Source organism: Benincasa hispida, chromosome 5 (genome assembly GCF_027475165.1).
Source record: "Benincasa hispida cultivar pf3 chromosome 5, pf3_genome.v1.1, whole genome shotgun sequence".
NCBI classification, from domain to species: Eukaryota; Viridiplantae; Streptophyta; class Magnoliopsida; order Cucurbitales; family Cucurbitaceae; genus Benincasa; species Benincasa hispida.
In genome coordinates, this window is record NC_143482.1 from 58376032 (window position 1) to 58392591 (window position 16560).

Sequence of the window (16560 nt, forward strand, 5' to 3'; positions counted from 1 at the left end):
TTTTGTCCTAAACCTTTGAAGCGTCATTGTGAAACTAGATATCACACGGGGTTCATATTAGTTTTACTAAAACCTTATTAGATGTTTTTTGTTTTACAATAGGTATCACACGACTACATACAGTGGAAAGAATCGCGTAAAACGTATTTCGTGGCAAATGACCTCAAATTTGTCATGGTTGAGGAGTGTCCTCAAGTCTCGACCCTTGATGCACCGCGAAGTGTTCGAAATGCATATGAGGTGTGGATGAAAGCTAATTCATTGGCCCAACTTCACATTTTGGCTAACATACCTGATGTTTTGACCAAAAGGGTTGAGCACGTGATCATTGCATGCAAGATCATGGACTCACTGCAAGATTTGTTTGAACTTCAGTTCTTACTTTTCGAACATAAAGGGATGGATGACGAAACCAATAGGGTCAGTGGTTCTTAAACCGATCCCACTACTCTCCAAAATAGGAGACAAGATAGTAAATCTGATTTATTGGTCTTGGATACGTGTTTGGTAGAGAATGATGATTTTGCCTGGATCTTAGATTCGGGTGCTACCAACCATGTCAGTTCCTCTTACCAAGAATTCAGTTCCTGGCAAACATTGCCACAAGGAGAGATGACTCTACGAGTCGGCACTGGTGAGATTGGTTTAGCTGTTGCTGTAGGCAAGCTGAAGTTATTTGTTGACAAGAAATGTTATCTGTTACTAGATAATGTTTTCATAGTTCCTCATATTAAGAGGAACTTAATCTCAGTTTCTTGTCTCATTGAACAAGGGTATACCATCTCTTTTTCTAAGGATAAAGTGTTTATTTTAAAAAATGGAATGGAGATTGGTTATGGTTCAATGGAAAGTAACTTATATGTATCAAGGCTGTTAGTCATAAAAGCCTTGTTTAACATTGAAATGTTCAGTACGGAAACAACAGCTAAAAGACCAAAGTTTTCTCCTAAGGAAAGCGCCCATCTTTGGCATCTAAGATTAGGTCACATCAACCTTAACAGGATTGAGAAGTTGGTGAAAAGTGGACTTCTAAAGAGTTTAGAAGAAAACGCCTTGCTGGTATGTGAATCATGCCTTGAATACAAGATGACCAAAAGGTTATAGAGCCAAGGAAACCTTGGAGCTTGTACATTCAAACCTTAGTGGTCCGATGAATGTTAGAGCTCGGGATAGGTATGAATATTTCATCTTTTTCATAGATAATTATTCAAGATTCGGGTATCTCTACCTAATGCAACGTAAGTCTGAAGTCCTTGTCAAGTTCAAAGAGTATAAGGTTAAAATTGAAAACTTGCTAGGTAAGAAGATAAAAACACTACAATCTAATCGTGGTGGATAGTATATGGACCTCCAATTCTAGAACTATTTGATAGAACATGGGATTATATCCCCTCTTGGCCCCTGGTACACCTCAGTAGAATGGTGTATTAGAAATGAGAAATAGAACCTTGTTGGACATGGTTCGGTCTATGATGAGTTATACTCATCTTCCATACTCGTTTTGGGGTTTTGCAGTAGAGACTGTATGTTATATCCTAAACAATGTTCCCTCGAAATGTGTTTCTGAAACATCTTTTAAGTTGTGTAGAGATCGTAAAGGTAGTTTACGCCACTTTAGGACTTGGGGCTGTCTGGCACATTGCTGGTGACTAACCCAAAGAAGTTGGTACCGCGTTAGAAAGTTTGCCTCTTTGTAGGCTACCCCAAATAAACGAGAGGTGGATACTTCTATGATCCGAGTGAGAACAAAGTGTTTGTTTTTATAAATTCTATCTTCTTGGAAGAAGAACACATTCGGGATCGTAAGCCACGGAGTAAGCTCGTTTTACGTGATATTTCTAGTGAGAGTGAGATTGTTGAGGGTTCAACAAGAGTTATTGAACAGACCGATAGATCAACAAGGGTTGTTGAGGTCGGAACATTTAGTCAACCAGCTCAAGAGTTGAGACTGCCTCGACATAGTGAGAGGGTTATGAACCCACCGGATCACTACATGGGTTTGACTGAAGCCCAAAACGTCATTTCGAATGATGAGGTCGAGGATTCGTTGTCTTTTAAGAAAGCAATGGAGGATGTTGACAAAGATGAATGGGTTAAAGCCATGAACTAGAAAATGGAGTCTATATACTTCAATAACTTCTAGGAACTTATTGATCCACCTGATGGGGTAAGACCTATTGGGTGTAAGTGGATCTATAAGCGAAAGAGAGGTGTAGATGGAAAGGTGCAAACCTTTAAGGCTAGACTCATGGTAAAGGGTTATACCCAGGTCGAGGGAGTTGGCTATGGGGAAACTTTCTCACCTGTTGTCATGCTTAAGTCTATCAGGATTCTTCTGTCCATAGCCACATTTTATGATTATGAAATATGGCAAATGGACGTCAAGACTGCCTTTCTTAATGGTAATCTTGAGGAGACCATCTATATGACTAAATTAGAGGGGTTTATAGTTCCAGTTTAAGAGCAAAGAGTTTGCAAGCTTAATAGGTCCATTTATGTGCTGAAACAAGCATCTAGATCATGGAACATCAGATTTGACACTGCGGTCAAGTCATTTGGCTTTGATCAGATCGTTGATGAGTCTTGTGTCTACAAGTAGATCATCAACAGCTCAGTAGCTTTCCTGGTACTGTATGTGAATGATATCCTACTCATTGGGAATGATGTAGGGTATCTGATTGACATTAAGAAATGGCTAGCTGCCCAGTTCCAAATGAAAGATTGGGGTGAGGCACGATATGTTCTAGAAATCCAGATCATTCAGGATCATAAGAATAAACGATTAGCCATGTCTCAGGCATCGTACATAGATCAAATGTTGATCAGGTATAGGATGCAGGATTTCAAGAGGGGTTTGTTACTCTTCATGCATGAAATCATTTTGTTTAAGGATCAATGTCCTAAGACACCTCAAGAAGTTGAGGAGATGAGACAAATTCCTTATGCTTCAACTGTAGGAAGCTTAATGTATGCAATGTTGTGTACCAGACCCGACATTTTCTATGCAGTAGGGATTTTTAGTCGGTATCAGTCCAATCTAGGATTTGATCACTGGACGGAGGTCAAGACGATCCTCAAGTATCTTCGAAGAACGAGGCACTACATGCTTGTGTATGAAGATAAGGATCTGATCCTTACTGGATACACGGACTCTGACTTTCAGATCGATAGAGATTCTCGCAAATCGACATCGGGGTCAGTTTTCACTTTAAGTGGAGGGGCTGTAGTATGGCGAAGCATCAAGCAAGGATGCATCACGGACTCCACTATAGAAGCCGAATACGTAGCCGTTTGTGAAGCAGCTAAGAAGGCTGTTTGGCTGAGGAAATTTCTTTCAAATTTAAAAATTGTTCCAAATATGGATTTGCCTATCACTTTTTATTGTGATAACAACGGGGCTATGGAAAATTCAAAGGAGCCTCGGAGTTATCGTCGGGGTATGCACATAGAGCGGAAATACCATTTGATCAGGGAGATTGTGTATTGTGGTGATGTGATAGTCACGAAGATCGCATTAGAGCATAATGTTGTTGTTCCATTAACAAAGGCTCTCACGGCGAAAGTGTTCGAGGGTAACCTGGAGAGTCTGGGTCTACAGGACATGCAACATCTTTTCTAGGGCAAGTGGAAGATGATACTGGGGAATGCCCTACTTTATTGTATATTGTACATATTTTATATTGTATTGTACATTAGTCTCCCGAGGCATTAGAAAAGTGGGAGATTGTTGGGATTGGTGTCATAATTCTCTCGGAGTCTCGTTGTTTGTAATGATACACATTGTTTTATGAATAAAATAACTTTTATTTCATTCTGGCATTTACTCATATCCAATAAAAAAAAGCTCCATGATTATCTTATGTAAACTTAAGCATGTATATGTGATATACAAATGGATCATGACTTAAGTGATTACCTAAACAAGTCTGTAGTATAAGGATTAAGGTGGGATACATGATCCTGGTAACACTACGGATACAACCTACTTTGTAGAGGTTTGCAAGTATTGTAAACTACTACAAAAGCAGATCCTGACCATTCATGTAGAGACGTACGAGCGGGGGTGTCCTATACAAAGAGTTTGTATAAGACCGGACCACAAGATGATTAGACTCTGTATATAACATAATTGATACTAGAGACTTACATCTCACCTAAACGACCATAGGTGCACGACCTCAATCTTAAGTGTTTTGGAAACTTCTGCCTTTGAGGGCGGTCCTTTAATTAGTATGGGTGAGAGTAGCCAGATTGCCAATTCAACATGCCTACCTTTTTGGAGACTTGTCTAATCTGGGAACTAGGAACTCAATACACAAGATAGAATTCACTCCTTTCTCGAAGTAGGGATAAATAGAGATATTGCTCCCGTAAGGGCTGATTCCGGGGCTTGAACATAGTGGCCACAACTTCTCTTTGGAAGAGAGGACTCAGTCATAGTAGGACTATGACTTATATTCATTAGAGGGATCAGTGGTACTTAAGAAGTTAGATGTAACTACAGAAGCATAACGGTTATTGGCCGAGTTGTAGTTACGAGCGATCTGTGAAGGGTTAATGTATTGTTGATTAGTTAAGATGGACACATAATATATCTGTGGTAAGAAGAGTTCAGATATCGGTCTTTAGTGGAGTGTCTGGCAGTTAACGAATGGTAGATCCCGTGTCTGAAGAGTTTAATCAGTTATTCACATACCGTTGGAGCTTCGAGCTATAGGTCCATAAGATCCCCTTGGTAGCTCAATGGATTCAGTTGAGGATCAGTTCTTGGTATTGATTTTAAATGTTCAAATTGACAAGAGGTAGTTCGCTTATATATGATATGATCGGTATGGTGTATGAGATACATCAAATGGAGGATTAATGTAAAAAGAGCTATGGAATAGAAAAAGAGCTATGGTTTATATGTTTCATGAAATGAAATATTAAAACTAAAGATTATAAATATAGTATGATAAATTTGTTATCATTTATATTTATGATAATATTAATTATTGGATAATTAACTCTTTTTCTCTAATAACCAATTGAGTGGGAGGTTATTGGTGGTTTCATGATAACCGTGAGATAAAAAGGAAAAATGTATTTCCTAATTTTAGTAAGTTTTGAGAAATTTGTGATTTGAGATTTTCTCTCTCAGAAATATTCTCACGGAAGTTGTCATGTAAATAGGATTTGCTAAGTGACAGCTTTGATAAGGTAAACGATCGTGGAATGTTAGTAGGCAACTGATACTTAGCCAATTGATGAGCTAAACGATCACATAGCTTCTGCTAGATGATCGCTTAGCTTTTACTAAACGATTGGGCATTGACCTATACGATAGGTTCTACCTTCTCCCACTTGCTCAATCGTTTACATGATTGTTGTTTCCTCTATCTTCTACCTCAAACCAAGTCCACACAGAGCCCACCCTCTGGATTTTCACACCGAGAATACCAAGGCAACCTTTTTTGTGGTGTCATACTCAACTCGACACTGTGAGGTTCTGTGGAGGCCATTTGTGTTGTTCGGGGTGTTCGCGACTGAAGCGATCGCTGAGTTCGAGTGCGCAGTGTTTGTGAAGTGTAGTGGTCATGTTGGACGAGCGTCCGGGTGTTGCTATGTTCGAGCATTCGTGATCAGAGAGCTTGGCGATGAGTTTACAAAAGTGTGTAGCGTTTGTCCTTGATCTTATGTATTTCATGCAGTAATTTCTGTAATTAATGCATAACCATATGTTTCTGTTTATGACTGTAATTGTAAAGTTCATATATGATTGTAATTTGAGATCTTTCCGCTAATCATGGAAATCCTCGTGTTCGATTTCCTTCACAAGAATATGTAGACATCAAAGAGATGGTTGTGATATTCCTCTCTTGCACATAATGTCAAGAATTCAGTTCTTAGGGCAGTCTTACAACTTCACACTGTTTTGTTGAAAAAAACTAGAATCGACCACAAATACATGCACCAATGGAAGATGGAAGTGGTTTCAGGTACAAAAAGTACTCAGTTTTTTTATATGGATACGTCATAATTATGCATGCAACGATAGATTTTCTTAAATTCATTCAGATCACTTGAGAGAAACATAATTGTCTAGGTGCATTAGATGGCACATACATTAAAGTGAATGTTAGTGTCGTCGATCGACCTCAATATAGGACGAGAAAGGGAGAGATTGCCATAAACGTTCTTGCGGTGTGTGATCAAAATGAGGAGTTCGTCTTCGTTTTGCTAGGGTGGGAAGGGCCTGCAGCCGATTCGAGGGTTCTTAGGGATGCGGTTTCGTGACCATACGGATTGAGGGTTCCAAAGGGTATTATAATAACCGTATACGTTATTTAAACATGCGTACATGACACAACACATGTGCATGACATTTCAAAATGTGTACAGGATACTATTACCTATGTGATGCTAGATACCCCAATGCTGAAGGATTCTTGGCATCATACAGAGGTGAATGATACCATCTTTCCGATTGGCGTGGAGCAGGAAACGCACCGACAACTGCAAGAGAATTTTTCAACACGAAACATTCTTAAGCAAGGAATGTTATCGAGCAAGCATTTGGGTTGTTAAAGGGGTGGTGGGCTATTCTTAGGGGAAAATCATTCTACCCAAAACAAGTCCAATGTCGAACAATAACTCCATGTTGCCTTTATTCATAACTTGATCACAAGGGAGATGGGAATCGGTGCAATGCTTGACGTGCCCGATGAGGAGAATTCTGCATTAGTTGGTCTTGATGGGGATCATATTGAATTTGTTGAATCATCGAAGGAATGGACTAAGTTTAAGGATGACTTGGTGGTCAAAATGTTTACTCAATGGCAGAGAGCTTGATTATTCGATGTTCATTGTTTACTTTTCTTTTACTACTGAATGGAATTTAATTATAGAACATTCCAAGTATGTTGTGAAAATGTTTTGTGCCAAGACTCTGTGTGAATAAGTTAAATTGGAACATATAATTTCAGCAGTTTATCCTTCGTTTGTGTATGTGTTTAATTTATAGCATCTTTTCATTCTACAAACATATACATGCAGCATAATGACAGGTAATGGTAAGAGGTCTAAACACGTATGATCGAAGGTGGAGGACGCTAAGTTGGTGGATGCCCTATTGTATTTTGTGGAGACTGGTTGGAGGTTCGACGATGGGACGTTTCGACCGGGATACCTACAACACTTGGAGTGAATTTTACATGAGAAAGTGCCTGGGTGCGCACTGAATCAGAACACCATTAAGTGCAAGGTGAGGAGTCTAAAGAAACAATACAATGCAGTATCAGAGATGTTAAGTTAGTCGGGGTTCGACTGGAACTAGGAGTTCAAATGTGTCTAGGTCGAAAGGGAGATTTTCGATCTTTGGGTTCGGGTAAGATTCTAGAAAGAAAAATGTATGGGTATGTGTTATAATATAAATATTAATAATGTGTATGTAAATCAATGTAGAGTTATCCCAATGCAAAGGCGATGTGGAACAAGTCATTCCCCTATTACGATGATCTCTCCCCTTATTTGGGAAAGACAGAGCAGTAGGACAATCAAGTAAGGACCCATACGTGATGGCGACGAATGCATTCAGAGTGTTTGAAGATGAGATTCGACTTGGATCACAGAAGTGTCACACACCTAAAGTTCGCCAAACATAATCACCATTAAATCAAGGTAGAATAGATGAAGAGCTAGCAGAGCAAGCTACAAGTAGAGCAGTGTACCTGTCGAGTCATCTCGAGGCAGCAAGAGGAAGAGGCCATCATTCCAAGCTGAAATGATTGACATCATGAGATCGATTGTTGAAATGTAGAACACACACATGAAGGAAATCGAACATGAGGATTTCTATAAGCAGCGGAAGGATCGTTCCAAATTTCAATCGTATATGAACATTAACAATTACAATCAAGAAACGGAAACAATAGGCTATGTGCAAGAACTGAAATTACATCATGCTCTACTAAATGATCAAGGGAAAGAGCATCCATAATTTTGAAGACTCATCTTCAATCTCCCTTGATCACGAACGCTCGTTCACAGTAATACTGCAATGCTTGAATGCTCGTACACCATGACCACTACGATCACAACGAACTCGAACACCACGATCTCCAAGATCACGAACACCGTGGACACCACACGAACACCACGAACGACCTCCAAAAAACCTCGACTGTGTCGAGTTGAGTATGATATCACCACAAAGGTTACCTTAGTATTCTCGGTGTGAGAATCTAAAAGTGTGGACTTGGTTAGAGGATGAGACCAGAGGATGACAATCGTGTAAACGATTAAGCAAGTGGGAGATGTCAAAGTATATTGTATAGACGATGCCCAATCGTTTAACAAAAGTTATGCGATCGTTTAGCAAAAGCTATGCGATCATTTAGCACATCAACCAGCTGAGTGTCTACCATATAGAAACATTCCACGATTATCTAGTCTCTACAAGCTGTCGTTTAGTAAATCGTATTTACTTGACAATCTTTCCATGAGTAATTTCTCAGAATGGAAATCTCAAAGCAACAACTTCTAAAATTAGGAAAATATTTTTCCTTTTTATCTCACGGTTACCATGAAACCACCAATAACCTCCCACTTAATTGGTTATTAGAGAAAAAGAGATAATTATCCAATAATTAATATTATTATAAATATACATGATAACCAACTTACCATAGTATACTTATAACCTATAGTTTTAATATTTCATCTCATGAAACATATAAACCATATTTCTTTTTCTATTTCATGGTCCTTAATGTAAATCTCATTTATATTAATCCTTCACTTGATGTATATCATATATCATATCGATCATATCATATATAATCGAATTACCTCTTGTCAATTTGAACATTTTAAATCAACACCAAGAACTAATTCTCAACTTGAATCCATTGAGCTACCAAGGGGACCTTATGGACCTGTAACTCAAAGCTCCAACGGTACGTGAATAACTAACTAAACTCTTTAGTCACGGGATCATCATCTGTTAACTGTTAGGCACTCCACTAAAGACCGATAGCTGAACTCTCCTTACTACAGATATATTATGTGTCTATCTTAATTAATCAACGGTGCGATAACCTTTCACAGATCGCTCATAAGGACAACTCGGCCAATAACTATTATTCCCTTGTAGTTACATCTAACTCCTTAAGTACCACTGATCCCTCTAATGAACATAAGTCATAATCCTACTATGACTGAGTCCTCTTTTCCAAAGAGAAGCTATGGCCACTATGTTCAAACCCCGGAATCAGCCTTTAAGGGAGCAATCTATCTACTCACCCTTGCTTCGGGGAAGGAGTGAATTCCATCTTGTGTAACTGAGTTCCCAATTCCTAAATCAGACAAATCCCCAAAAAGGTAGGCATGTTGAGTTGACAATCTGGCCACTCGCACCCATACTAATCAAAGGACCGCCCTCAAAGGCAGGAGTTCCCAAAACACTCAGGATTGAGGTCATGTCACCTATGGTCGTTTAGGTGAGATGCAAGTTTCCAGTATCAATGACGTTATATATAGAGACTAGTCATCTCATGGTCTGGTCTTATATAAACTCTTTGTATAGGACACCCCCGCTCACATGTCTCCACATGAATGGTCAGGATCTACAATTTGTAGTAGTTCACAACACTTGCAAACCTCTACAAAGCGGGCTATATCCGTAGTGTCACAAGGATCAGGTATCCCACCTTAATCCTTATACTACAGATCTATTTAGGTTATCACTTAAGGCATGATCCACTTGTATATCTCATATACATGCTTAAGTTTACATACGATAACCATGGAGGTTTGTTTATTGGATATGAGTAAATGTCAGAATGAAATAACTCTTATTTTATTCATAACAATGTGTATATATTACAAACAATGAGACTTCGGGAGAATTAGGATACCAATCTTAACAACACATGGGTAGACTTGCATCGTGGCAGAAGGAGAAGTATGAGCTGGAGTTCAGGCGTCGAAAGGAAGTAGTAAATGCCATATACAACATTGATGTCCTGGATGAGGATGATCAGGTCACCCTTATTGACCTTCTTGTCACAGACATTCAGAAGACAGATTGCTTCCTTGCAGTACCAGAACACGCATGGAAGAGATACTGCCTCCGTCTACTAGGAAGAAACATGTAGACTTACCACTGTATTTAAACCAATACCCCTGTATTTTGTTTATAGCTCTTTTGGATAACAACAAATGGACAATGGACTCTCATGTCGAAAAGAATGGTAACTTTTGCATACATCATGACATGTAATTTTTATGTTTGTATTATTACACGGATATTACAAGTATCGAAAAGAACATATATTTTGTGAATTTTTTTTGGAAACGACCACATGTTCGGTCGGTTCATATTATTTTTTTGATCTTCTGAAAAATGTTACTGTACTGCATCACATTCTCACCATCATAATCAAATGAAAGGTAATTATCCTATGTACAATTTCAATTCCATATATACTATCCATATTATATAAAAAGCAACTGTATGATATGTGAAATGATAATGTTAAGTTAGCAAGATTCAATATACCAATTAATTGAGTAGCAATATGAAATGTATTTTGTTGCTATGTTTTATAGATTGAAGAGAATTAGAATCATTACAGTTTTTTAAAAGAATATATGAAAAATAATATATTATGTTCTACAAATTGAGAAAAAAAATTGAGATTGTCCAGTTTATGTCATAAATAATTTGAGAAAATAAGTATATATTTGAAATTTAATCAACAATAGAAAAACATAAAACTAAAAAAATAAAAGAACAAAATAAAAAAAAACAAAAAAATAAAACTAATCTCATTAACAAAAAATTGCATCAGATCCCCAACTCAACTCAGCACTATAAACATAAACAAAAATTACAACTCAACTCAATTCAAATTTACAAATAAATACAGACAATTTAACTCTTAATAATAGTTATCAACTCAATAACTCTCTAACTTTATCACCAAACGCTTATTGCCGTCTGCCTCTTGCGCTTTCCAACTGAATCCGCAGACACGCGAAAGCCTGTTAATGGACCGAGCAGCCAAGCTCTCAAAAGCCGTTTACCTGAATTCCAACAATCCCAAGCTAGCATGGCTTCTCTTCAAGCGAATCCTCTCTTCTCCTATTGCTACTTCCTCTTCCTTCTTCAAAACCTCTCTTCAATCTGTACCCATTATTGCCCGCATCCTCATCACTGCAAAAATGCACCCACAGATCGATCACCTTCACCAACTCCTCTTGTCGCAGAACCGGGATTTTGCTCATCCATCTGGCTTTGCACTCGTTCGAGTGTTGGCTGATTTGGGTCTCTTCGAAAACGCCATTTCTCAGTTTCGATCGCTTCGAGCCAGGTTCCCTCATGACCCTCCTCATATTTCTTTCTATAATCTTCTGTTTCGGTGTTCCTTGAAGGAGAGCCGTGTTGATTGTGTGATATGGCTATATAAGGATATGGTTGTTGCGAGAGTTAATCCACAGACTTATACTTTTAATCTGTTGATACGTGCGCTTTGTGAAATGGGGTACTTGGAGAATGCACGGGAAGTGTTTGATAAAATGTCTGAAAAAGGGTGTAAGCCTAATGAGTTTAGTCTTGGCATTTTGGTTCGTGGATATTGTAGAGGTGGGCTCCATTATCGAGGGATTGAACTTTTGGACGAGATGAGGAGCTCTGGTGTTCTTCCTAATAGAGTTGCGTACAATACTGTGATATCTTCTCTTTGTGGAGAGGGTCAGAATGGGGAGGCTGAGAAATTGGTGGAAAGGATGAGAGAAGTTGGTCTTTCTCCAGATATTGTAACTTTTAATTGTAGAATTGCAGCCCTCTGTAAATCTGGGCAAATTTTAGAAGCTTCGAGAATTTTTAGAGATATGCAAATAGATGATGAGTTGGGGTTACCGCAGCCTAATACTGTAACATATAATTTAATGCTACAAGGATTTTGTAATGAAGGAATGTTCGACGAATCTAGGGCTCTCTTTGATTCTATGAAAAAATCTGAAACTCTTTTGAGCTTGGAAAGCTATAACATATGGTTGTTAGGTTTGGTTAGAAGTGGAAAGCTCCTTGAAGCTCGTTTAATTATTAATGAGATGGCAGAAAAGAGTATAAATCCCAATCTTCACTCCTATAACATTTTGATACATGGACTTTGTAAAGTTGGAATGTTTTCTGATGCAAGATCTATAATAGGCCTAATGAGAGAGAGTGGTGTTGCTCCAGACATTGTAAGTTATAGTACCTTACTGCATGGATACTGCTGTAGAGGAAAGATACTTGAAGCCAACTATGTTCTTCGTGAAATGATACAGGTTGGTTGCTTTCCCAATATGTATACTTGTAACATCCTGCTTCACAGCCTGTGGAAAGAGGGGAGGGCATCAGAGGCAGAAGAGTTGCTACAAAAGATGAATGAAAGAGGATATGGCTTGGATAATGTAACTTGTAATACAATGATTAATGGCCTCTGTAAAACTGGGAATCTGGACAAAGCTATTGAAATAGTGAGTGGCATGTGGACACATGGCAGTGCTTCTCTTGGTAATCTAGGGAACTCTTTTATTGGTCTTTTTGATATTGGCAATACTGGGAAGAAGTGTTTGCCTGACTCTATCACATATGCAACCATAATAAGTGGGTTATGTAAGGTAGGGCGGGTTGATGAAGCAAAAAAGAAGCTTCTGGAGATGATTGGGAAAAAGCTATCTCCTGATTCACTAATATTTGATACTTTCATACATAGTTATTGTAAACAAGGGAAGTTGTCATCTGCTTTTAGAGTTCTCAAAGAAATGGAGAAAAAAGGTTGCAACAAGAGCCTTCAAACGTATAATTCACTGATCCAGGGTTTAGGTGGTAAAAATCAAATATTCGAAATATATGGATTGATGGATGAGATGAGAGAAAGAGGAATTTTTCCTAATGTTTACACTTATAATAACATTATTAGCTGCCTATCTGAAGGTGGAAAACTCAAAGATGCCACTTGTCTTTTGGATGAAATGCTGCAGAAGGGGATAGCTCCTAATATATATACATTTAGAATTTTAATTGGAGCTTTCTTCAAGGCTTGCGACTTTGGAGCCGCTCGAGAATTATTTGAGATAGCTTTAGGTCTAGTTGGCCATAAGGAATCCTTGTATAGTTTTATGTTCAATGAGCTACTAGCTGGAGGTGAAACATCCAAGGCTAAAGAGCTTTTTGAAGCTGCATTAAATAGATCTCTAGCCTTGAAAAATTTTCTTTATAGGGACCTGATTGAAAGGCTTTGCAAGGATGGAAAGTTAGATGATGCCAGTTTCATTCTTCATACGATGATGGACAAACAGTATAGTTTTGACCCTGCATCATTCATGCCAGTGATTGATGGATTGGGTAAAAGAGGGAACAAGCATGCAGCTGATGAATTTGCAGAAAGGATGATGGAAATGGCTTCAGAAACTGATATCAACCAACATGAGAATAAGAATACTCGAGGAAGATTGAATAATAATGATGAAAGCGATTGGCGCAAAATTGTTCACAGGTATAATTCTTTAAAAATATATTTGATGTGGTTCTTACTTATCTCCACTAGTTTTTCTGCTCTTTTAAATATTCGTTTGACAACATTGTCTATGTGACATTATTGAAATTTAACTCGTGTTATTCAATCATAATATATTTTAAGAAGAATATAAGAGAGTTGGTGGTAGTTAAAATTTTTTTTAAATACGTATCACTTATTTTGATCCAAATATTGAATGATTTCATCGATGGGACTTTTGGAACCATTTTCTTTACCCTGAAAATTCTTGCAATTGGTTTGTTCTAAGAGTCCACTAGTGTTTTTTTTTTCCTTTTTCTTGGAAAGGAAACATAACTTTTCATTGATAAAGTAAAAAGAGACTAATATCAAAAAATACATTAACCTTCAAGAGAATAGAGAAATTGAGAAAAACAAAAGAAGAAGAAATACTATCGAGATACAAAGAGGAGAAGACATCAAAAAGCAAACACTTAAAACCTAACAAACCACCTTTAGAAAGAAAATCAAAGCTAGAGAACACATTAACTTTAAAGCCATGGCCAACAGAAGACCAATGAGCATACGAGGTAAGAATTCCAATAAGTCCAAAAGTGTGAGGATCAAACTACAAAGCAAAGCTAATTCTCAACTGTCACGTCCAATCTTGCAACTACTAGGAAGAAATGCAACTTCTTAAGGTCAAAACAGTAAGGCTTAGTCACACAAATACAAGAACTCCACAATGATCCTTTAACACTCTGCATTAGCCGTCAGACCTATGAACATCTAGCTAAATGACGCATATTTTTAGTCAGTTTTTCTTTCCAACTGCAACACGTACAATAATCCTTTGAGGGTCTTTTAGTGTCAACCTTGAAATAGAGTGAAAGTCCTTTCGAGCACTCTAGTAGTAGATTGTAATTTCCAGTTATCAATTCAGTTGAACAAGGCCAAGGATAATAAAAATAATGAGGCTATACATTAAATTAGCTTCTTTTGTGTTGTCAATGAATATTCAATTCTGTTCTATATGTGTTATGTGCTTGGCTTGGACATGCACAACTTCAACAGAAACGATGGCAGTGGCATTGCACAGAAAACTCTTAAGCGTGTGTTGAAAGGGTGGGGTCAAGGAAGTATTTCAACTTCGCAGCCACAGAGATTTAGCACACATGATTATTGGGATGGTGACGCTTAAAGTTTTCAAGTTCTTGAGGGACAGGCAAACATGGAAACATGCTAAAATCTGCTGAGGATTCATATCTTCAAGTTAGGGAGCCAAGGACATCAGTACCTCAGGTAAACCACTTTTTCTGGATTCTTTGTAACCAAGTCATAACAATGAGGAAAAGATAGGGAACGATGAACTTTGTATGTAACAAATATAGATTGGTTAGTTGTTTTGGTTCTGCATCCTTAATGCTAATTACCATTTAATATTTAATCACGGGTTTTACTTATATTAAACTTAAATTTGAGGTGCGTTCAAACTTCTAATTGTAGTGAAAGAACTTGGAATGAATGAGATCCATTTTGCTATACTGGTCTAGTGGTAGCTTTATTCTGTTATACATTATCAAGTAATGCAATTTTTATTCATAGATACCATTAAATTTTATTTTGTCAGCTGAGTATCTGACCATTAGCAACTGCCAAGTTACGAAAAATAGATGATAAGTTCTCTGAAGTGTGATGGTTTCACGATGGGTTGCTACTGCCAGATGAGCTTCCTAAAGTCTGCTGAGAAATCCATTGGACGCAGGGTCTGATAGTTTGGCTGTGAGATGGTCTATATATTTCCTTATACTCTTCAAGGTCTGCATCACATGTCAAGAGAACCCATTCCCATTGTCGCCGACATACCTAATATAGACTCTTGTATTATCGTCTATGTTGAATCGTCTGGCAATCTCTAGCTGCAAATCTCTGAAACCTCAACTTGGGTGCATGCTGAAGCCTTAACCTAATTTCTTCTTCACCAAAAGTGGCTTTCACTTCCCAAGGCACCCCCATCTCTAGTTCAGCCACCATTAATGGAGGTAAACTATCAGAATCTTTAGGTCCTCTTGACATGGTGTATGAAATTCTGCTATGCCCAAGCTTTGTTCAGCATTCCCAACAGTATCTTCTAGCACGAATACATTTCCACCATTCGAGGTGTTAATAATGGTGGCGTGTTGCCTTTTTCTAGTAGGGCACTGGCTGCCATGACCAGAAGTCAGAGGACATGAAGAGGTTAAGGACTTTGCAGGGTCGATGGCTTAATGAGCCACCTTCAGCTTGATGGTTTATTGCCCCTGCTGGTCACTCATCTTCATAAATAAACAATGGTCAGTGTCAGGAAAACTGGGAGAGTTCAATCGTCGGAAGCTTTTATAGAAAGGCCCAATCCGTTTTGCACCATCAGCATCTTGAACCGAGTCGATCACGAGCTGGAGTATCCTTAGAAAATGGCCTACTTTCTTGATCAGGTAGCTTAGCTTGTACATAAAATATTTACTTCAAAACAAAATTCATATAAAAAAATTCTGATGGACTCGTCCATTGAAAGTTGTCGAGTTTCTGATCTAAGATTATGCTTTTTAACAACATTGCAGGGTGAATGGAGAAAGAAGATGGATATCCAGTTGGCTCAAAGAGAACTTTGAAGAATTCAACTTGTTTGGCTGAATACGTTTAAATTCATAGCAAACCGTATATATACACACATATATATAGAAATTTCATGTTCAAACTACTTTTTCGGTTAAACCAGGGTATCATCTTCTAATCAAGGCATCAATGGTATTGCAATGGATGTCTAAGCATGGAACAAAAGCATCTGAACGGTGAAGGGGTAAACTCATTGACCTGATCATCAGCAAAAGTTAGTTTTTGTTCAAGTAAGCTGCTCAAAACATTGACTTTTAAGAAAATTTATAGTAATAACAAATATTAAAGGAGGAACTGGAATCTGAAACTAGCCTATGGTGTTGCCTGCACACACACACACACATATATATACACATTATTTCAATTTTTGGGATTTGTATTTAAAAAATTCTTTATT

At 37.9% G+C, this 16560-nt stretch overlaps 1 protein-coding gene across 3 annotated transcripts; it reads left to right on the forward strand.

The window, feature by feature from the left end:
• The first annotated feature begins 10844 nt into the window (after positions 1–10844).
• LOC120078141 (Pentatricopeptide repeat (PPR) superfamily protein) lies at positions 10845–16285 on the forward strand. Of its 3 annotated transcripts, none has more exons than XM_039032362.2 (5): positions 10845–13529; positions 14583–14810; positions 15139–15550; positions 15703–15982; positions 16109–16285. In XM_039032362.2, the coding sequence occupies exons 1-2, from the start codon at positions 11032–11034 to the stop codon at positions 14707–14709; spliced, it is 2625 nt and encodes an 874-aa protein (XP_038888290.1). In that variant the 5' UTR covers positions 10845–11031; the 3' UTR covers positions 14710–14810; positions 15139–15550; positions 15703–15982; positions 16109–16285. The 3 variants fall into 3 exon arrangements, with proteins under 3 accessions (XP_038888290.1, XP_090169574.1, XP_090169573.1); XM_090313448.1 differs by having other exon boundaries at positions 15706–15982; XM_090313447.1 differs by having other exon boundaries at positions 15139–15982.
• Positions 16286–16560: the final 275 nt, after the last annotated feature.

Excerpts from the sequence above, each read along its gene's own strand:
- LOC120078141 (XM_090313447.1), top strand. The coding sequence starts at position 11,032 with ATGGACCGAGCAGCCAAGCTCTCAAAAGCCGTTTACCTGAATTCCAAC. Across the intron at positions 13,530-14,582 it reads TGGCGCAAAATTGTTCACAG|AAACGATGGCAGTGGCATTG; the intron begins GTATAATTCTTT and ends CAACTTCAACAG.